General features: G+C 48.3%; 9 protein-coding genes across 19 annotated transcripts in view; 2 read left to right on the top strand and 7 right to left on the bottom strand.

Moving 5' to 3' along the window:
* The window catches only part of LOC119843336 (butyrophilin subfamily 1 member A1-like), a 1931986-nt gene that overhangs the window by 50510 nt on the left and 1859252 nt on the right, over window positions 1-22224 (bottom strand). The window lies entirely within an intron of this gene.
* The window catches only part of LOC119843287 (zinc finger protein 850-like), a 1467609-nt gene that overhangs the window by 176876 nt on the left and 1268509 nt on the right, over window positions 1-22224 (top strand). The window lies entirely within an intron of this gene.
* The window catches only part of LOC119843274 (zinc finger protein 850-like), a 1382451-nt gene that overhangs the window by 389512 nt on the left and 970715 nt on the right, over window positions 1-22224 (bottom strand). The window lies entirely within an intron of this gene.
* The window catches only part of LOC119843356 (zinc finger protein RFP-like), a 1128717-nt gene that overhangs the window by 152974 nt on the left and 953519 nt on the right, over window positions 1-22224 (top strand). The gene's annotated exons all lie outside the window — the stretch shown is intronic.
* Window positions 1-22224, bottom strand: part of LOC119843309 (butyrophilin subfamily 1 member A1-like) — an 845206-nt gene that overhangs the window by 44002 nt on the left and 778980 nt on the right. For 4 of the 10 annotated variants that reach the window (XM_038372515.2, XM_043496783.1, XM_043496784.1 and 1 more), the window contains exons 1-3: window positions 15926-16399; window positions 11464-11580; window positions 3550-3897 (exon numbers count right to left, since the gene is read on the bottom strand). The exons of 5 other annotated variants lie outside the window; for them this stretch is intronic. In XM_038372515.2, coding sequence (XP_038228443.2) covers window positions 3550-3897; window positions 11464-11572 — 457 coding nt within the window. In that variant the 5' untranslated portion in view covers window positions 11573-11580; window positions 15926-16399. Of the gene's footprint in view, window positions 1-3549; window positions 3898-11463; window positions 11581-15720; window positions 16400-22224 lie in introns of those variants that run through there. One more of the 10 variants, XM_043496778.1, reaches the window with a different exon arrangement.
* Window positions 1-22224, bottom strand: part of LOC119843327 (E3 ubiquitin-protein ligase TRIM11-like) — a 790215-nt gene that overhangs the window by 78169 nt on the left and 689822 nt on the right.
* LOC119842642 (zinc finger protein 239-like) overlaps window positions 1-22224 on the bottom strand; it is a 1225455-nt gene that overhangs the window by 855874 nt on the left and 347357 nt on the right. The gene's annotated exons all lie outside the window — the stretch shown is intronic.
* LOC119843367 (zinc finger protein 664-like) overlaps window positions 1-22224 on the bottom strand; it is a 1158238-nt gene that overhangs the window by 937523 nt on the left and 198491 nt on the right. The gene's annotated exons all lie outside the window — the stretch shown is intronic.
* LOC119843338 (zinc finger protein 850-like) overlaps window positions 1-22224 on the bottom strand; it is a 621437-nt gene that overhangs the window by 400722 nt on the left and 198491 nt on the right. The window lies entirely within an intron of this gene.

Raw genomic sequence — 22224 nt, 5'->3', positions numbered from 1 at the left:
GGATGACTGGAAAAAGGCTAATGTAGTGCCCATCTTTAAAAAAGGGAAGAAGGAGGATCCTGGGAACTACAGGCCGGTCAGCCTCACCTCAGTCCCTGGAAAAATCATGGAGCAGGTCCTCAAAGAATCAATCCTGAAGCACTTAGAGGAGAGGAAAGTGATCAGGAACAGTCAGCATGGATTCACCAAGGGAAGGTCATGCCTGACTAATCTAATCGCCTTTTATGATGAGATTACTGGTTCTGTGGATGAAGGGAAAGCAGTGGATGTATTGTTTCTTGACTTTAGCAAAGCTTTTGACACGGTCTCCCACAGCATTCTTGTCAGCAAGTTAAGGAAGTATGGGCTGGATGAATGCACTATAAGGTGGGTAGAAAGCTGGCTAGATTGTCGGGCTCAACGGGTAGTGATCAATGGCTCCATGTCTAGTTGGCAGCCGGTGTCAAGTGGAGTGCCCCAGGGGTCGGTCCTGGGGCCCGTTTTGTTCAATATCTTCATAAATGATCTGGAGGATGGTGTGGATTGCACTCTCAGCAAATTTGCGGATGATACTAAACTGGGAGGAGTGGTAGATACGCTGGAGGGGAGGGATAGGATACAGAAGGACCTAGACAAATTGGAAGATTGGGCCAAAAGAAATCTAATGAGGTTCAATAAGGATAAGTGCAGGACCCTGCACTTATGATGGAAGAATCCAATGCACCGCTACAGACTAGGGACCGAATGGCTCGGCAGCAGTTCTGCGGAAAAGGACCTAGGGGTGACAGTGGACGAGAAGCTGGATATGAGTCAGCAGTGTGCCCTTGTTGCCAAGAAGGCCAATGGCATTTTGGGATGTATAAGTAGGGGCATAGCGAGCAGATCGAGGGACGTGATCGTTCCCCTCTATTCGACACTGGTGAGGCCTCATCTGGAGTACTGTGTCCAGTTTTGGGCCCCACACTACAAGAAGGATGTGGATAAATTGGAAAGAGTACAGCGAAGGGCAACAAAAATGATTAGGGGTCTAGAGCACATGACTTATGAGGAGAGGCTGAGGGAGCTGGGATTGTTTAGTCTGCAGAAGAGAAGAATGAGGGGGGATTTGATAGCTGCTTTCAACTACCTGAAAGGGGGTTTCAAAGAGGATGGCTCTAGACTGTTCTCAATGGTAGCAGATGACAGAACGAGGAGTAATGGTCTCAAGTTGCAATGGGGGAGGTTTAGATTGGATATTAGGAAAAACTTTTTCACTAAGAGGGTGGTGAAACACTGGAATGCGTTACCTAGGGAGGTGGTAGAATCTCCTTCCTTAGAGGTTTTTAAGGTCAGGCTTGACAAAGCCCTGGCTGGGATGATTTAACTGGGACTTGGTCCTGCTTTGAGCAGGGGGTTGGACTAGATGACCTTCTGGGGTCCCTTCCAACCCTGATATTCTATGATTCTATGATTCTATGACTTTTGCAGTATATGACGATTATCCCATTCCCATGCTGCTGGGGGAAGACTTGGCCAACCACGTGAAATGAGGGTGGGAATGGTCACCCACAGCGAGGCTAAGCAAGCCTTCACACCTATCCCTGTTCCTGAGCCTTCTACCAGGGCCCCGTCTGTGGTACCAGAGACCCAGATTGAGGTAGTGGAACCGGACCCCAGGCCAACGTCTGCGACAGCAGTAGTGGATCCAGTTGCAGAGACCCAGCCAGAGCCAGTCCCAGGACTGGAACTGAGGAGCAACCAGCACCAGAACCATTGCCAACACTGAATCCAGAGCTTGCAACCCCATCTACAGCTCCAACACCAGAGGGCACCACCAAGCCCGCACTGGCAGCAGCAGCTAACCCTACGCAAGAGGCTCAGCCGGAGCCTGAAACACAACATAGTGCACCAGCAGAGAGCGGTTCACAGTCAACGGAAACAGCCCCATCCCCTACATTGCTTCCAGAGGGACCAAGCATAGATCCACAATCCAATGAGGAACTGATGTCTCCAGCATCTAGGGAACAGTTCCAGACCGAACAGGAAGCAGATGAAAGCCTCCAGGGAGCTTGAACGGCGGCACGGAGCAACCCACCGCCTCTCAGCTCTTCTAACTGATCCCGGTTTGTTGTAGAAATAGGACTTTTATACAAGAAAACTCTTTCTGGTGGGCACCAGGAAGACTGGCATCCTCAAAGACAGTTGGTAATTCCAACTAAGTACTGGGTAAAGCTCTTGAGCTTAGCCCACAATCATCCTAGTGGCCATGCTGGGGTGAACAGGACCAAAGACCATTTGGGGAAGTCATTCCACAGGGAGGGAATGGGCAAGGACGTTTCTACCTATGTCCAGTTTTGTGAGGTGTGCCAAAGAGTGGGAAAACCACAAGATCAGGTCAAAGCCCCTCTCCAGCCACTCCCCATAATTAAGGTTCTCTTTCAACAAGTAGCTGTGGATATTCTGGGTTCTTTTCTGAAAAAGACACCCAGAGAAAAGTAGTACATACTGACTTTCATGGATTTTGCCACCCGATGGCAGGAAGCAGTAGCTCTAAGCAACACCAGGGCTAAAAGTGTGTGCCAGGCACTAGCAGACATTTTTGCCAGGGTAGGTTGGCCCTCCAACATTCCTACAGATTCGGGAACTAATTTCCTGGCAGGGACCATGAAAAGCCTGTGGGAAGCTCATGGGGTGAACCACTTGGTTGACACCCCTTACCACCATCAAACAAATGGCCTGGTGGAGAAGTTTAATGGAACTTTGGGAGCCATGATACGTAAATTCGTAAATGAGCACTCCAATGATTGTGACCTAGTGTTACAGCAGTTGCTTTTTGCCTACAGCGCTGTACTACATCCCAGTTTAGGGTGTTCACCATTTGAACTGGTGTATGGCCGTGAGGTTAAGGGGCCATTATAGTTAGTGAAGCAGCAATGGGAGGAGTTTACGCATTCTCCAGGAAATAACATTCTGGGCTTTGTAAACAACCTACCAAACACCCTCCGAACCTCTTTAGCCCTTGCTAAAGAAAACCTAAAAGATGCTCAGGAAGAGTAAAAGGCCTGGTATAAAAAATATGGGTTGATAATCTGAGTATGAGTGCGAATTTTAGAGCCCTTAGGGGAAAAAATTGCTGTTAAACAGTGAACTAGAACAAACTTTAACCAGAGCAGAGCTACTGACCCTCTATTATGAGAAAAATCAGCTGTCATCTCACAATGACCCCTCTGACTCCACTTATTATCCTGTTGAAGACATCAAAGTACCACAAAAGCGCCAAAGAGTCCTGTGGCATCTTATAGACAAACAGACATATTGGAGCATAAGCTTTCGTGGGTGAATACCCACTTTGCTGGATGCACGTAGTGGAAATTTCCAGAGGCAGGTATAAATATGCAAGCATATTGCAAGGTATAAATATGCAAGTGGAAATTTCCATTACATGCATCTCACAATGTGGGTATTCACCCACGAAAGCTTATGCTCCAATACATCTGTTAGTCTATAAGGTGCCACAGGACTCTTTGCCGCTTTTACAGATCCAGACTAACATGGCTACCCCTCAGTTACAAAGTACCACAAGTCACTGACCTGCCACTTGCAGTTCCAATAAAGCTTCTTCATAAGAGATACCGGACTTAAAAAAACACACGTAATGCCCATCATCGGAGGGTCGGACATTGCGTATTCTCAGGAAAACTCTCCCATTGGAGATATCATCTTTCAAGAGCTCGGTTCTTCTTCGATATTCCAGCATCTGCTGTCCATACTGATCCTGCCCATCCTGGTACAGGTGCACCACCTCCGAGTACTTGGATCGGAACCATCTCACCTCCATGTTCTCAGCGCTCATCCTGGGGGAGAGGTGGCAGGACAGGATGGCCTCACCCCCTAGGGAGGTGGTGACTGGACGGTCAGGTCCAGTCACTGTGAACTGTGCTGTGAAATATATAATGAAAAATGGAAATTAAATTGGTGAGAGGCAGCATTAATTCAGCAGGAAGACCCACAGTGAGAGCACGCCCTGCATTAGAAGTGAATGTCATGTCCCCATGCAGTGCCCTATACACATCTGTGAGTGCAGAGAGTCATAGGCTTGGAGTAACAGCACCTCTGACCCTTCTGTGGTCTGCTCAAGGAATGGCCTCTTGCATCTCAGCCCTCCAGATGTCACCTCTCTCTGGGCAGAGACCCACATCGCTCTCCCTCACACTGGGGTATCAGGCCCTGCAATTCACTGTGGTTTTCCCATCAGACCTGACCAAAGACCAGCACCTGTGCTTTGCTTTCTGTCCCAGGGCTATGAACAGTGTATGCCAATAACCAAACAGCTCCTGCACTTAGGACGAAAGAATCCCATGCACCGTTACAGGCTGGGGAATGACTGGGTAAGCAGCAGTTCTGAAGAAAAGGACCTGGGGATTACAGTGGATGAGAAGCTGGATACGAGTCAGCAGTGTGCCCTTGTTGTCAAGAAGGCCAATGGCATATTGGGCTGTATTAGTAGGAGCACTGCCAGCAGATCGAGGTAAGTGATTATTCCCCTCTATTCGGCACTGGTGAGGCCACACCTGGAGTATTGAATCCAGTTTTGGTCCCCCCACTACAGAAAGGATTGGAAAAATTGCAGAGAGTCCAGCGGAGGGCAACGAAAATGATTAGGGGGCTGGGGCACATGACTTATGAGGAGAGTCTGAGGTGGCGTGATATATGGTATAATGCTACCCTTACTGCTGCTGTGACTCCTGGTGCCTAGCACTCAGCCTGCAGCTCAAGGCAGGCTTTACACTATCACACAGGGGCTGCATCTTGCCAGAGCCCGCAGCCCTTTGGGCCACTCCTGGCTCACTGGGGTGCCATTTCTGATTTTGGGGAGTGGGGGCAACTTTAACTGTGATTCCAGGGGCTACTTAGGTATCTGAAAACTCCAGGGTGTTTTTTTAAATATATATCTTAGTAATTAGCTGACAGGAGCACAGTATCTAATTCCTAGAGGTAAGCAGGGTCTGAATGAGCTCTCCCCTGACATCTAATTGAGAGGGGTAGAGACTTCAGGAGCAAACTGTATTTACATGAACACACCTACTCTGTGTAAATATCTAGCAGACAGGATCTGTGTAGCTTCAAGTGATCAACTGTGGCTGGTGCTGGGTTACAAATCACTTTAGTACTGAATGCAGGGATAGTGAAATGCTGTTATCAGTGTTGTTGTCTTTATTGTCTGAGTAGAAGGGAGCAGAACTATGCTTAACCTGTCCCAAATGAGAGGTCACCTCACTAAGCCAGGGGCTCGAATGCCAGACCCCCCTGAGAATGCAGAGAGGGGGCGGGGACAAGTGTTTTAGCAAGGAGGTGTGGATGCTCCCTAAGAGTCCATGGGCTGGTGTAACTTGTTCCTCCCTATGGTTCAAAGGTAGAGCTAAATAGGCTCCATTAGAAGCCTTTTGTTATTTTAAGTACTTAAAAGAGCTGATAATGAATTCTGGTGGGACAGCGTTTCTGCCCAGCCTCAGAACTGACAGTCACTAAGGGCATGACTACACTTGCAGATGTACAGCACTTTGAGTTAAACCAGCCTTCGTAGAGTGCAGTAGGGAAAGTGCTGAGAGTCTGTCCACATTGACAGCTTCAAGTGCACTGGCATGGCGACATTTGCGGCACTTGCAGCAGCATTGGGCATGGTACATTATAGGCAGCTATTCCAGCATGCAAGTGACTGCAATGTGTTTTTCAAATGGGGGTGGGGTGGAGTGTGACAGGGAGTGTGTTGTGTGTATGTAGGGGGAGAGAGAGTGGGTTTTGGGGGGGCTGAGAGCAGTCAGCATGCTGTCTTGTAAGTTCAGACAGCAGCAGACCTCCCCCCCCGCCTCTCTCTCTCTCACACAGTATTCCACAGTAATGGTTGCTTTGTCTCGGAGCAGATAAGCATGGGCTGTCAGAAACAGAGCTTTCAAAGGGCATATCCGCATTCCTGCAGCGATTCAATGACAAGAGCAGCCACTTGACTTAAGGGGATTATGGGACATTTCCAGAGGCCGATCAGAGTGCAGTAATGCAACACCTCGTCCACACTGATGCCTGGGGGTTGTAGCCAAGGCACAGCAAATGTTACTCCACTTGCCGAGGTGGAGTACCAGGAGCGCTCTAGCTGCAGAGTCAGAGCGCTCTACCTGCCTTGCCAGTGTGGACGGGTAGTGAGCTAGGGCGCCCAGGGCTGCTTTAATACACTCTAACTTGCAAGTGTAGCCAAGCCATAAGAGCTGGATAGAACCTCAAGAGACCAACCTGCCGTGGTCACAGCAGACACAGGTGGTAGAAGGTGATCGGCAGGAGGAATAGGGACTGGTGGGGTAACTAGCCAGAGCAAGTGCTCAGAGGGTAGATCAAGCCAGGTGCCTTCTTCCCCGGTAGGGAGGTGAACTCATACGGATGCACCTCTGATCCCTGGGTCCTCACTGATCAAGGACAACCACTGTGAGTGGGGTGGGGTGGGGTGGGGTGGGGTGAGGGAGCAGAGAGGGACACAGAAAAGGAACTTTTGGTTGTAGAACTCAAGAACATGAGGCAGAAGACACTGCACTACACTCTGGGATGAGTGTCCTGCTCACAGTTTTATGATTAGGAATCCTGCTTGTAGCATTTTTCCTAATTAATGTTGGCTGATTTCCCCCTCCTTTCATTGTTTCTTTTCTATGCTCAGACCCTGTGCTTGTGAGTGGGGAAGTGTTGTCTCTCATAGGCACCCAGGGGTGGTGTGTAATTTTCCCAGGTTACCGAGCCAGTTCTGGGTTGTTGAAGAGGAACCCCTATATAGCAGGGCAGTTACCCTGTTCCTGGGATTAGAAGGTGAAAAGCAGCTGAGATAGGCTTATTGGGGAGGCAGCCACAACTGTGGCCACACCCAATCAGGTCACAGCTGGCCCTGATATAAGGGCTCAGAGCTAGGCTGGTAGAAGAGTCTTGCTCTAATCCTGGAGTGAAATGGGCTTAGCTGCCTGGGAGCATAGGGTATCTTAAACATAGCAGTGCTGGGGAAGGGCAGGCAGAGCTGGGGAGCTCTGGCCAGGTAAAACCCCAGGATGAGGCCTTGCTAAAGGCTAAGGAGGTACTGGAGCTGTAGTGAGGCAGCTGCGGGCTAGAAAGGCAGCAGGTCCAGCCCCCTTGCCAATGATGAGTTGCCATTTCAGACTGCAGTTTGGCCCAGTGAGAGGGGGCTAGATGATAACTGGTAGTACCCACCTTGCCTCAGTGGCTATAGGGGGGTGGGGTTCCCTTGGGAGGGGAGACCCAGATTGTGGGGTAGAACACTAAGGCAAGGGGGACTAGGGTCTGGGAGGAACATGGGGGGCCTGAGGCAGGAGGGACACTGGCCAGCGAGGGGTGCTGTGAGGCTGGAGAGGTAATTCCCAAGGTGACCAGTAGGAGGCGCTGCGCTGGTAAGTCTGCATCCTGTTACTCCCTAGATATTGAACCTTGTCCTGGCTGTTGCCAACTCCACCTGGCAGAAAGGTTTACATACAAAAAGAAATCTCCAAACTCCAATTAAAGCCACATTTTAAGTTTATATGTAAATTTAGAACAATCGGGCGATAATACAGCAAGATATTCCCAGTCCCAAGCCTTGAGCTATCAGTTCTGGAGCTTTAACATAGATAAATAAAATCTGCTTACTTTCACTAACAGACACATTCTCTTTTACTGCCATTATCTACTCTATTCTAGTTAATTGTTTTTGACTCCATTAAAAATGTATTTACTTCATTTTAAATTTTTTTTTCTCTTTTATGAACAGGATTTTATTTTTCTAATTACTTTGGCATTTGTGTTTACCCATCACACTCATGTATGTGGCTCACTAACATTTGACCCCATCATTGCTATTAGTATCAGACTTGGAACCGCATTTATTTTCACATGAATTTTAAGTTATTTTACAGATATAACTAAAAATGCCATTTGAAAATAAGTGACCTTCATCTCCACAATGGCTAAAGTTATGTGTTTAGCAGTTGGTGGTTGTTGTTGTTGTTAAACTGGGCACGGCTAAGGTGACTACAAGCTAAATTTACATTTTAGAAGGATACTGTTATTTGATTGTACCACTTTAAATAATGAATGGCAAAGCACAATATGGTAATAAAAGTCCTAATGATAATTACTCCAGCCAGGACAGGTTAGGCATTTTAGAACTCACTCCTCAAAGAATTAAATTTAAGCATAAGAGAGAAATAAGATTATGAAATGCACAGACAAGTCAAAAAAATAAAATAAAATATCCAGCCCTGTAATCCTTAACAAACTTTGAAAGTATAAAATTACTGGGAATATATGTGCATTGTGCATTTTGACAGGAACTACCAAGAATTAATAACAGTAGTAGTACAAGTATGTGTTGGGGGGAGAGTCTGTGTATGTTAGGGGAGTGTGAGGAATATCGTGCTATCTCTTTAAGCACAGCACTCGTTAGTCTGAAGGCCCTGTTCAGAGACCAGCAGCTCCCACTTGTCTGTGCTGTTGCCTCTGGGTCACTCTTGTTCTCCTACTTCAGCTCAGTGAAGACTGGTTACAAGGTCAAGGGGATAGCGATGTCCCAACATCAGTGCCCCCCACCCCGCTCTGCACAGCAAACAAGAGGCTCCCAGGAGCAGCTCGGCCAGGGGAACCTCCTTCCATCTGCAGCCGCTGCTGCTCCTTGTTGGAGAGCAGCAGTGGGAGGAGAGACAGGAGACCCCTGCTCCGCAGGCACCCCCTCAGCAAGACACCTTGGGTGGTCACCTAGCTCGTACACCCCAAAGGCCAGCCCTGCCTTGTCTAACCCAGTTTATGCAACTCTCCTGAGGGGTGGTACTTCTATGGAGCTGCTCCCTATCCCACAAGTAATTACCCCCCATCGTTTGTAGCTCCTGAAGGAGGTCTGGTAACCCTGCCCCATAGCGTAGATTACAATCCCTGACCCACAAAGGTACATAAAGCACGTAGAGAGGCTATGGATAAAAGGGACACAAAAGTACACAGTACATTCATAAAGTGAATTAGACAGACAGTCCCCAAAATGCCACCTGGTTGCAATATCTGCCACTCAGAGTTCACATGTTTCAGAGTAGCAGCCGAGTTAGTCTGTATTCGCAAAAAGAAAAGGTGTACTTGTGGCACCTTAGAGACTAACAAATTTATTTGAGCATAAGCTTTCGCGAGCTACAGCTCACTTCAGCGGATGCAGTTCACATGTGAGTGTTAGACACTGTCCCTATTATCTCTGCATGGGGCTCAACACATCTCATGGGCGCCCTGGGGATAATGGTGCTGGGGGCCTGGCTCTCTGATACACCCAGGCCGTTCTGTGCTCAAGGGTGCCATTTGGGGGAGCGGGGACAAGGGAGAGCTGGAGCCCCCCCTCAAGTTTTGTACCAGGATGCTGTCTCCTGCTCTCCCCTCACTAGCCAAGAGCAAGAGGAATGCCTGCAGCTTGTGTCTTTGCTTTACTCCCCTCCTGAGCCCTGAGTGAGGGATGTCTACTTATCAAGCAGAACAATTAAAGGCTCAGCCCATGCAAACTCCTGTAAGGATGAGAGTAAACATCACCTCCAGGATATTCACTGATCCTACTCAGGGCTGGGAGCTTCGGCAGCATTTTTTTCAAATTCAAAACAAGCATGCTCAAGGAGTGAGTGTGCTTAGGTCAGAAGAGCAAGCCCCCTCCTTGTGACACCAGTAGACAGGGCTGCTGGGGTGGGGCTGGCTGCTGCACAATGAGGTTAGAAGCCCAGCTTTGGATGTCAGTGCTTCACTGCTAGAGCAGCAGAGCTAAAGAATGAGCACCTGGGATCTTCCCCTGCTGGCAAGAAACAAACATGAGGTGCCACATCACAAACATTACTTAAATACACTTAAAACTTTCCAGTTTTTTCCAGCTCTCTAATTTTGTAGTGAAATGGCCACACTGGGTCACTGCCATTTTCTAGCATTTAGTCCCCCTTGTCTGTGGGAGTCTTTCCTTTGCCAACAATGGGCTTTGGGTCAGGTCCATCGGCTGTGACACAGAAACACCAATTCCCTTGGGGATGTCTGGATTTTACCAAATCTCCCCAAAGTGGGGTTGCACTTTTCTATTCTAGGACCTTTCCCCTAGATACTTTTTGGGGAGCTGCTACCCTCACGGAGCCATTTCGCAGCTTTCTGCTGTATCTTCTCTTCCAGCTGGTAAATATTCATATCTCCTGTTCTACTTACTGTTTAACATTTGTGAGGGTGGCAGAGTCTCACAAACTTGAGTACAATCAGTGTATTTCATGGAGGTGATGTTTACTCTCTCAAATCCTTACAGCAACACACCAGAAACCTCCTTCTAACTTAACTCTTTGTATTTATTATAACTATTTGTATAAACCCTTCAGTGAACATAACCCTAAGCCAATCTGAACAATTTGTATGATTTGGCTGCCAAAATGTGTAGTCTATGCTTTTAACATCCATCATTTAATTATACTCTAGATAGTGATGCTTTTTAAAGGTATAGACCATAGTGTTAATAACAAATAATGTTTAAATAAATAGATTGGGTTACTTTTGAAGTGACTGTGGACTATTGACACAGTAAAAAATAGCCCTGGGAATCGTGGTTAAAGCCGCCCCCTCCCCCACCAAAATCTGAAATGGTGCCCCAGTCGTGCTGCTCCAGCACTGGGGCCTCTTCATCTGCAGGAGGGGTAGTGTAAAAGCCGGCAAGGTGTAAAGAGATGGAAACAGATCATCTACAAAGGCGATGGCTTTAAAGGTAAAGTCAGAGGTCAGATAATGGAGGGGAGAAGGAGGCAGATAAAAAGGTGAAGGAAAGAGAGAACCAGTCACTGTGGAACTGCACAGGATGTGGGGGGACGGGGTGTCTCAGCATTCAGAGAGAGCCCATTAAATTAGCAGAATGGAAACCACAGTAGGAGGGAACCGAAATGCCAGAGTAGCTATGGAGGCAGCCCCAGGAGTGGAGGGGGTCACTATATGGACTTCACGGAAGGCACAGAATGAAAAAGTCAGCAAACATCCTCACTGTGAGATGAGGTCTAGCTCTGAGTCCTAGTCAGATGTGCATGAATGACATGTGGATTGTTTACTTCTAAACTGGAGAGTCTACGATTCAGGACTACTTCATGGCTGAAAAGTCTGATTTGTGACACATACGGTCTGGCAGTGCAGTGTCTAGCAATAGGTAGTGTCTTTTTAAATAGGTTGCAAGCCCTGTAGTGGTGCTCACTGTGTTCTGTGTTTTTGAAGCTGCCATAAATCAGCCAGAGCAGTAAGATGGATGTAGCGTCAAGGCCTGACATTATGGTGTATAGATAGGAACCAGGGTTACTGGGGACCCAGCTGTGCCCTGTATTTTCTCCATGTTGCTGGTTGTGGGCAGACTGAGCAGACATGGTTTGTAAGAGATGTCAGTGATGTGAGATGGACGCTGGTGACCAGCAATACCAACAACAGCAAATCCAGCGAGGAGGACGGAGCTCCTACCTGACACCAGCCTGTGAACCTGTAGAGTGAGGCAGAGAGCGACGTAGCTGGGCAGAGCGGAGCTCGCTGTGGAGCCTGGGGAGAACGAGGGAACCTTCCCCATCATCATAGCTTGGTCTGTGAAACAGGAGAAATAACAAACCAGATGGCAAGTGAGTGTTATGCACTGACAGTGCCACGGTTGTCTAACTTTCATAGCCCTGGTCCATGGTTCAGTTACGTTTACATTAGCACACTTCCCAATATTCATAGACTAAGGTCAGAGGGGACCATTAGATCATTTAGTCTGATCTGTGCCATGGGCCAAACACTCACCCATTTACCCCTCTACTCAGCCTAAACTTGTATTTGACTAAAACATCTTCCAGAAATCACAGGTTTCAGAGTAGCAGCCGTGTTAGTCTGTATTCGCAAAAAGAAAAGGAGTGTAGCTCACGAAAGCTTATGCTCTAATAAATTTGTTAGTCTCTAAGGTGCCACCGGTACTCCTTATCTTCCAGAAAGTCACTAATCCTTGATCTGAAGACAGCAAGAGATGGACAATTCACCACTTCCCTGGGTAGTTTGTTCCAATGATTAATCACCCTCAGTATTACAATTCTGTGCCTTATTTCTAATTTGAATTTGTCTAGTTTTAAATTCCAGCCTTTGGTTCTTGTTATGCCTTTCTACCCTATATTAAAGAGAATTTTAGTACCCTGTATTTTCTCCAGGAAGATGTCATGGAGTGTGGGGGAGTCTGGGCCCTGCACCCCCCATTTCCTGCGATTCACCATGACTCTAAGCCAGCCAGTAAAACAGAAGGCTTATTAAATGCCAGGAACATAGTCCAAAACAGGGCTTGTAGGTACAGACAACAGGACCCCCTCAGTTTGCTCCATCTTGAGGGCATGGAGCCCAGACCCCGGTCCTGGCCTCCCTCCATTTCCCCAGCTGGCTCCAAACTGAGACCCCTTCCAGCCATCTCACCCAGCCACCCCACCCTCCCCCGGCTCCTCCTCCAGCCTTTGTCCAGTTTCCTGGGCAGAAGGTGTCACCTGGCCCCAATCCCTACGAGGCTCAGGTTACATGCTCACATATCATCCCCCGAGTGAAGTCACACCCTGATATCCCACCACCATCCAGCACTAATGCAGACAGTACCAGTAAAACTCCCACACAACATTCCCAGGTCAATACTCTCCATTCCCTGCTCCATCACAGAAGGTCTGACAGATGGGGAACTTTACTGAAATATTTAATGAACTATCAGTAGGACTCTCTATCGATTCCCTTCGCATCGCTACTGCTTTAGGGGAAAGAATTGCTTCTCTCGCTGGGACTAGGCTGAAAAGGCCAGATATCTGAGATGTAGAGCCACTCAAAGTGTCTGGGCTGGAATCAACACAGATCAATGGAAACAACGAGGAGTCCTGTGGCACCTTAAAGACTAACACATTTATTTGTCCGTAAGCTTTTGTGGGCTGGAACCCACTTCGTCAGATGCATGAAGTGGAAACTTCAGTGGGCAGATATATATACACATGCAGAGATGGGTGTGTTACATTATTATGCGGAGGACCAGTGCTAATGAGGTCAATTCAATCAGAGTGGATGTGGTCCACTCCCAACAGTTGATGAGAAGGGGAGAACACATTATAGTAAAGGAGGCTGACAAAGGAGGTGCTGTAGTCATCATGAATAGGTCGGATTGTGAACAGGAGGCTGCCAGGCAATTCTCCAACACCATATTCTCAGGCCACTGTCCTCTGATCCTACTGAGGAAGACCAAAAGAAACTACACCAACTGCTCCAGAAACTCCCTGAAGAAGCACAGGAACAAATCTACACAGACACACCCCTGGAGCCCTGACCAGGGATATTCTATCTGCTACCCAAAATCCATAAACCTGGGAATCCTGGATGCCCCATCGTCTCAGGCATCGGCACCCTGACAGCAGGATTGTCTGGCTATGTGGACTCTTTCCTCAGGTCCTACACTACCAGCACTCTTAACTATCTTTGAGATACCACCGACTTCCTAAGGAAACTACAATCCATTGAAAAGAGAACGAGGAGTACTTGTGGCACCTTAGAGACTAATAAATTTGGGCATAAGCTTTTGTGGGCTAACACCCACTTCATCAGATGCATGGAGTGGAAAATACTGTAGGAAGATATATATACAGAGAACATGAAGAGATGGGGGTTGCCATACCAACTCTTATGAGACAAATCAGTTAAGGTGGGCTATTATCAGCAGGAGGAAAAAAAACTTTGGTAGTGATAATCAGGATGGCCCATTTCAAACAGCTGACAAAAAGATGTGAGTAACAGTAGGGGGAAAATTAGCATGGGGAAATAGTTTTTAGTTTGTGTAATGACCCATCTACTCCCAGTCTTTATTCAAGCCTAATTTGATGGTGTCCAGTTTGCAAATTAATTCCAGTTCTGCATTGGAGTCTGTTTTTGAAGTTTAATTGTTGAAGAATTGCGACTGGCACATGATGGCATATATTACGTTGGTAGATGTGCAGGTGAACGAGCCCCTGATGGGCTGGCTGATGTGATTAGGTCCTATGATGGTGTCCCTTGAATAGATATGTGGACAGAGTTGGTAATGAGGTTTATTGTAAGGATAGGTTCTTAAAACTACAACCACAAACAACACAACAAAAACACTACCCCAGGAACCTATCCTTGCAAGAAATCCCATTGCCAACTCTGTCCACATATATACTCAAGTGACATCATCATAGGATATAACCATATCAGCCACACCAGCAGGAGCTCATTCACCTGCATATCTACTAATGTGATATATGCCAGCAATGTCCCTCTGCCACGTACATTGGCCAAACCAGACAGTCTCTATGCAAAAGAATAAATGGACACAAATCAGACATCAAGAATGGTAACATTCAAAAACCTGTTGGAGAGCACTTCAATCTCCCTGGACACTGAGTAACAGCCTTGAAAGTTGCCATAGTTCAGCAAAAAAACTTCAAAACCAGACTTCAGTGTGAAACTGCAGAGCTGGAATTCATATGTACTATCAGACTGGGTCTGAATAGAGACTGGGAGTGGCTGGCTCACTACAGGAAGTAATTTTCCCTCTTTTGGTATTCTCACCTTTTCATCAACTGTTGGGAGTGGACCACGTCCACCCTGATCAAATTGACCTCATTAGCACTGGTCCTCCGCATAGTAATGTGGAATTGTATGGATTGTGGGGTCCACCACAATAGAAGGTCACTCCCAAGGAACTGGCTGAAGGCCAGGGCATAGATCAGACCTTGTGAATCCATGACAGAAAGTCACCTCTCAATCTTATCTTTGCTAAAGTGAACAGATTGATCTCCTTCAGTCTCCTACTGTGAATCATTTTTTTGGTGACCTGTTTCTGCAGTGTCTGTGATATTTTGGGATGCAATCCAGACCAGTAAGGGATTGTGTCACTGCCTGCCCTGACCTCCCAACTGTGACTGCTCAGAGCCACAAAAACCTGTCCTGTCACACACGGAGCAGTTCAGAGCTGAGCTTTTTTGGAAAGGTGGCCCTAGGCTCTATGGCCCCTGGCGCCTGCAAGAGGCTGCATTGCTGTGAAGGGTAGGGGGCTTCCGACAAGGGCTGACTTCACTCGGGGCTCACACAACATAGCGCTGATGGAAGCTCTGGCTGCGTCTGGACTGTGACAAGGGGAAATGGCTGTAACCTGTCTCAGGCAGGATGGCTGCAGGGTCTGGCACAGCCCAATGAGCCGCCACACTGGGGAGGAAATAGGTGAGAGCAGGGCTGACAGGGGAGTCGCTCACTGAGCACCTGCATTCAGTGGCAGCTGCTGATAGCCTGCCAGTGGGAGGTAAAGCTCCCCCCTTCCTGCCAGAAACCCCCCTGAAGGCAACAGCAGCCTCACCTGCCCACCTTTGGGGTGAGGGCCCCCTGGAATACAAAAGGCCTTGTGGGCACAGACAGCGGCAATTTACACTTGGAGGGGGAGATTTTTACAAACACAGGGGAGTTAGGATCAATGGGGCTTGTGCTCCTAAATCCCTTGGGAGCTTTATAAAATCTCCCCCTCCCTGCATCCAGTTGCACCCAGTCTGGCCCAGAGTGTTTCCCTTCCATCTTTCACCCTCTTGCTCTGGAGTGTCCTGTTAGTGAGCTGAAGATGAAAACACCCGCACACTCCCAACAGCAGCCCACAGGAACATTACAGCCAGCGATCGGGTGCCTACCCCGTCAGTAAATGGAGCAGAACAGCAAACAAACACAAACCTGGCAGTGGAGAAGGGACTGGGCAGGTCTCTGAATTTCTGTGAGCATTTCTACAGCCACAGCTGCGATCCCAGTAGGAAAGTGAAAGTTTATCCCCCAAATTCCAGGAACGAGGCCTGTTGCTAGCAGCAGCTCGTCTGACTGATCAGCCTGGAACTATCCAGGGGAGCAATTCAGCTGGGGTTGCAGTGAGTGAACCCCCTACCTGCGGAGTCCTGTGGAGTCGTGTCTGAGCCGTTCCAATCTCTCCAGGGGGCTCCCTGCTTCACTAGCACCCAGAGCCATTCTCCCTAGGCAGAGCGCCTGCTCCCGGTGACTGATTCCCTTTCCCAGGCTGTGACATCCATCCTGCCGGAGGGCTCAGGGAGCCGCAGGGGTTAACTCCAGCCCGCCCCTGAGCTTTTCATTAAATGAATATATTTTATATGTAATGGAAGCGCTGTCCTCTGTAGGCCCATCCATCAGCTTCAAAAGTGAAAGAAGGACAGAGGCTGGAATGTGACTGTGACTGGCTCTTCCTGTGGACGGTTATGGCCCAAAGATCAAATTCCTCTGCCACACCCACAGGGCTAGTGAGAGGGCAGCTTCGGTGCCAGAAGTCTCAGCTCTGCAGATTGCCTGGTGACGGCCAGTTCTGCAGGCTGTTTGTCCTGTGCTCTACGAATCTCTGTAATTACTTCAGCCCTGGGTAAAGAATGGGACCAAACGCTGCTGCAGCAGCCCCTAGACTCAGTGGCCATGTTAATTCATTCCAGCTCCCTGATGTAACTAACCAGTGATTATTTGGGGGACAGCGTTTTGCTCTATGCTCTCCAGTGGGCCAGCCCTACTCCCTGGGCCTCCACGCCTGCAGTGTTATTCAGACAGCCTGGCCCAGATCCTCTTTCCTGGGCCCTGGCTCCTCTGCTCTTCCCCTAGAAACAGGCCCCAGCAGGTCAGGGAAACATAATATAAAATGGTGCCTGGCTGCATGCAACAAACCTCCTGAATTCTGTGGGATCTTGGAAAATGCTGAATTCCCTCACTGTGGAATGTTGTGATAATTGGGCCACACAACCACCCGAATTGTGAGCTGAGCCGTGAGAAGAGAGAGAAAGTTGATAAAATATCACAATAGCCAGTCGCAATAAATGCTGATAGAAAAAGCTGCAAACAGAGCCGGTGCTACCCCATCGGGGGCCCTAAGAGAGAACAGTGTGTGTGTGCGGGGGGGGGGGGGGGGAAACGGTGGCCTTTACCCACCCCGGAGAATACTAACTGCATTATTTCCAAAAATCAGGGCCCCTGGCCCTGAGCTGCCCAGGGCCCTATGCAATTGCTTAGTCAGCTTATGCCGAGCACCGGCTCTGGTGGGAGACAGGCTGACTCAATCAGTCCCAACAGACAGGCTCCTGGTTTAACTCCAGGACTGTATTAAGATCATGCCTGGTAAACATGAGGAGGGTGAGATGGGAAATCAGTGGAGCACAATGGGTGTGTCTGAAATTAGGCCTAGCTGGTGAACAAAATAATGAGGGGATGGGCTATTCCACCCACCGCTCCCCTTGGGGACCTCTAAAAGAGAACCTGGCGGGGGGCAATTAGCCGATGATGGCTGACTGGGAGCCAGATGAGCTGGAAAGAGCAAGCTTCACCATCATGGTTGCCACCACCACCATGTGTTAGGACCTCAGAATCCACTATTACACAGTTGGGCCTTTATAGCCCTTATCCAGAGAGATGCGCTGACCAGACTGAGCCAGGGAGGGTCCCAGGTGACATCACCACCTCCACCTACTTTGGCTACATCCCTGGGATAAGAGACTTTGTCACACACACACACACACATACACCTCTCTGTGTGTCCTTTTCCTTCCCTACCTTATTTTTATTCTGTTCAGTCCCTCTCCTTTTGCCTTCTGCATATTTTGCAGTGGAGGCACTAAAAGCAATGACCTAAACAGCCAGATGCTTGTACAAGTTTGCTCTGTCCTCGGAGTGGCTGATCAGACCATGTGCTGTGATTCTCCAGCAGTGATGTTGCAAGTCAAAGTCAGACCCCCAGACAGAAGCTGCATTTTCTCTTTTTTTGCTGTTCTTTTCTCTCCCCTCCATGGGACCTTGGTTCAGATGTCTGGGACAGTTCACTCGTCTCAGAGCTATTGTTTCAGGCTGTCTGCAGACTCAGGCAGTCATTGCCTGTTCATGTTTTCAAGGTTATTGCTTAAAAGTCTTTAAATCATGACTTGAGAACCTCAGTAACTCGGGCAGCAGCTATGGGTCTATTACAGGAGGGGGTGGGAGAGGTTCTGTAGCCTGTGCCATGCAAGGTCAGACTAGATGATCACAATGGTCCCTTTTGCCCTTGAAGTTGATGAGGAAATGAATTGGGTGCCCAATCCCCATTAATTTCAAATGGGAGCTGGGCCTCCAAATCTTCTGTGGGGCTTTGAAAATCCCACCCGTGATTATTGAAGATGCAGATGGAGATTCTGGAGCCCAGTTCTGCAGCAAGAGATGAATTCTGAAGCCTGAGAATTGAGGCATTCACTGGGCCCAGGTGTAATTAAGGAAATAATGTTTATGTAACACCCACCTGCCCACGCTTCCTGCCACACTAGAGAGAAACCCCGACACAGGTCTGGTTGTGAGGAGAGTGACAAGGGCCGGCAGCCTGGCAGGAGCTCAGCAGCCACTCAAGATAATCAGACAAAACCCTCTCCACAGTGTCAGTTTCATTCATGATTTCCTGGTGCAATTAAATAAAACAATTTAGCAGAGTCTGTGGCCACATTCCCTTCATGCAGCTGCACAGGCTGAGACCCCATGGGCAGGGCCCCCTCTAGGGATCAGTCAGTCACTCTCCCTGTCCAGGTTTCAGAGTAGCAGCCGTGTTAGTCTGTATTCGCAAAAAGAACAGGAGGACTTGTGGCACCTTAGAGACTAACAAATTTATTTGAGCATAAGCTTTCGTGAGCTACAGCTCACTTCATCGGATGCATCCGTGTCCAGTAGTTGTTTCACCTCTCTGCTGAGACAGCATCTATGTTGGTGAGGGTGGATGAGGCGATGTGGGGCCAGTTCCCTATGAAATAGACTAAGACCCAACAGCTCACTTCACACAGGTCACCGGACATCGTCCACATATTGTTCTGTGCTATTACTGACCGACTGTACCAGTGCCCTAGTGGTGAAAGCCAGGTGTGGTCCAATGCCCAGCCACTTCTCTGTAACTGAAACCTTTTCAAAAGGTCATTGGATCATATTTGTCCTTTCAGCTGCTTTGATTTCTGGGTTTGATACCTCAGTATCTCCCCTGCATTTCCCTAGAGTCTTTTGTACAAATTATAGCTGGGAACATTTGTATTCTACTTTTCTGTAAGGTTGTTCCTTTTTCTGTATTGAAGACTAAATATGTAACTTACAAGGTTGCAGAGCGCAAAGGGATGGGTGCAGGGATCATACCCCTGCTGTGGTAATACATACCGGAAGGGTTGCAGCTGGAGGAAGTCTCCATGGGGTTCCCGTACAGGAATACCCTTCACACAGCTCTGTCAGTGGGTGGGGGCTGCTCTCCCACAGACTGAGCCAGAGACCTGCCCCAAAACTGGCTGGTGTTGAGGTACCAGCAGGAATTTAGCAGGCCCCAAGCCCCAGGCAGTGCCCATGGCCACCCCTGGGAAACACAGAGCCTAGGGACCAGCACTAGCAGGAAGTCCCCTGTGATCACAGCTGCCCCTGGGAAACCCCATAAAGAGGGATCCCCACCATGAATGGGAAGGTGCAGAAAATATCCTACAGCCCCAGGTGATATTGCCTTTTCCAATGATTCTCCACTAGGCTGAGGGAGGGACGATGGGCAGTACCGGGTTTACCATGGCACCAGTGGTGCCATGGTGCCAGGCCCACATTCCAAAGGGGCCCTGGCCCAGCCCGCTCTTCTCTACCCCTCTCTCTCTCCTGCGGGGGCAGCGGGCAGAAGCTTGGTCCTGCCGGCTCCTGCTGCAGGGCAGGCTCCTCCAGCAGCCAAGCTCCCCATCCCCGGCCTCTTCCCTGGATCGTGCCACGTTCCTGCCCCTCTCCCTCCCAGCACTTCCCCCTCTGACGAAGAGCTGTTTGCCCGCACGAGGAAAGGGGAAGAGTGGGGCTGCAGCACTCACTGCTGGGGGGAGGAAGTGGAGAAGAGGCTGGGGCAGGGCCTTGGGGAAGGGAGTGGAATCGGGGCATACCCCCTCCAGCTCCCTGCCATGAGCCACTCAGGGCAGAGGGCTGGGAGCACCCCCACAACCCCAGCCCACACCCCCAGCCTTCTGCTCTGACTCCTGCACCCCCTTCACACATCCCTAGCCCCCAGTCCTGACTCCTGCACCCCCACACATACCCAGTGCCCCCACACCCCATGCCCTGACTCTTGCACCCCTCAACATCCCCACCCCCACCTGAGCACCAAACGGGAGCTCCAGCACCCCCCCTCCACATTCCCACTTGCACCCCTTGCACCAAACAGGAGCTGCCCCAGGTAAGGGCTCCACACCCCAACCTCCTGCCCCAACCCTGAGCCCCCCTCCCTCACCCTAACTCCTAGCCAGATCCTGCACTCCTGTCAGCCATTCTCTGTGCAGACAGCATCACACCTGCCTAGGGCTCTGCAACAACCACACACTCTTATCCCACCACCTAGATACTTAAGAAATGCATAGGGGAAACTGAGGCACTCACACAGTATTCAGAGAAAACATTAAGAACATTCCCACTTTGTCATACTAGAGGAGAGGCAGCTCAGTACAGAGAGAGATGAAGAGAATGGGCTAGAACCAGGGAGAAGTTAGGTACCCGCTCTATGTGGGCAGAGGCAGGGGGAGGATCCTGTTTACCCCCTCCACAGCCCTGCTGCACTTGCAGTTTACCCCCAGCCTCTCCCTTACTCTAGGGACCGATGCTAGCTCCCACCCCACTGTGCTTTTGCCCCCGGCCACTGCCTTGTTCCAGTCAGCAGGGACTAATCCTCCCTCCATGCTCCACTGAGCTCATCTTGCCCCTGGCTCATGCCTCCCTCCAGCTGGGGACCAATCCCTCCCCCAACCCTGCTGTGCTCTTGCCCTGGCCCCTACCTTGTTCCAGGTGGGGACCAATCCTTTCCTCCCACCATGTCCCGCTGTCAGGGTGGATAAAAATCAATGATTTTTTTAAAAAGATCAAAAAATCTGATCTTTTTTATTTAAATCGGATTTTTTTGATAAAATGCTTTTTGAGGAATAAAACCTATCTAAAGATAGTTTTAATTAAGATACATTGTATCTCATCATGGAATAGGGATTATAAATTCTAATTCTATAGTATGAGACAATATATTCATGTAATGTTTAAGAAAAAGTTTTGTAAATGAGTTCCAATAGTTCACGGATTAGGGACCCAATCTTATGGGTTTCACAAGCTTCTGTATAGATTATTTAGGTTAATTTTTCTATCTACCCAATGGGACTCAGTGCTCAGTCTAGAAGATCCCATCAGAGATGCTTAGTTTTCCAGTTCTCAAACTGTGGATTTGTGTCTCCAGAGGTAACATGCTTGTTAACAGCAAACATGTTTTAAATAAATAATGTATAGCAGTGAGAAATAACAGACCTCAACTCTATTGTCCCTCTGCAAATTTGTGTACATGGAGTTAATCCCTTACTTCTCTCTAAAAGTGAAAAGTTTAAAAAAGTTCAATGAATAGAAGATTGTTGGGGGTGGAATAGATCTGAACAAGAAAAAGAAGTCTGGAGATAAATGTGAGAAGTGAAGGACATATGCTTTTTGGTTAAAATATTGTATGTTTGCTGTTGAAGAAAAAAATCCAGAATACTTAACGTTGTTGTTTTAGTTAAATAAAACAATTTAAATGTGTGTCTGGTGATGTTCTCCTCCTAATACAGTATGGCAAGAAAATCCTCTAAATATTAATGATTAACCTGTTGAATTGGAGATAGTTCACCTCTCAATGACTTCATAAATACCTGCTCAATTACCTTTGGTAAATGAAGTAACCAAACAATCATTTGTTTTCTGATATAGCTGTAAAACTCATCTGAAAAGTTTTCAAAATAAATCACTGTTTAAAAATGTATAGTGTGTACCTTCTAAAAATGAAACCTACATCTATCTCTGAGTTGTGAAGAATATGTATTAAGGTTATAACAACTAACAAGAATGCACTTTTATGTAGAAAACAAGGATTAAATCGAGTTTTCCTGACTAGTGATTTAAATCATGATTTAAATCAAATTCACCCTGCCCGCTGTGCTTTTGCCCCTGGCCCCTTCATTCCCCAGGGAGGCCCACAAATATGTTTAGCACCAGGCTCACAAAAAGCTATCTCCATGACACCACTGATTTCCTGAGAAGACTACAATGCATTGGTGATCTTCCAGAAAACACCATCCTAGCCACCATGGATGTAGAGGCTCCTCTCTTGGTGTTCACACCTCAACTGCTAGAAGAGAGCCTCATCCTCCCTGATTGAACTAACCTCGTTATCTCTAG

The sequence above is a fragment of the Dermochelys coriacea genome, chromosome 14 (assembly GCF_009764565.3).
Source record: "Dermochelys coriacea isolate rDerCor1 chromosome 14, rDerCor1.pri.v4, whole genome shotgun sequence".
In the NCBI taxonomy this organism is placed as follows: Eukaryota; Metazoa; Chordata; order Testudines; family Dermochelyidae; genus Dermochelys; species Dermochelys coriacea.
Note: the sequence above shows the minus strand (reverse complement) of the source record. Positions and strands in the feature narration are given on the sequence as shown.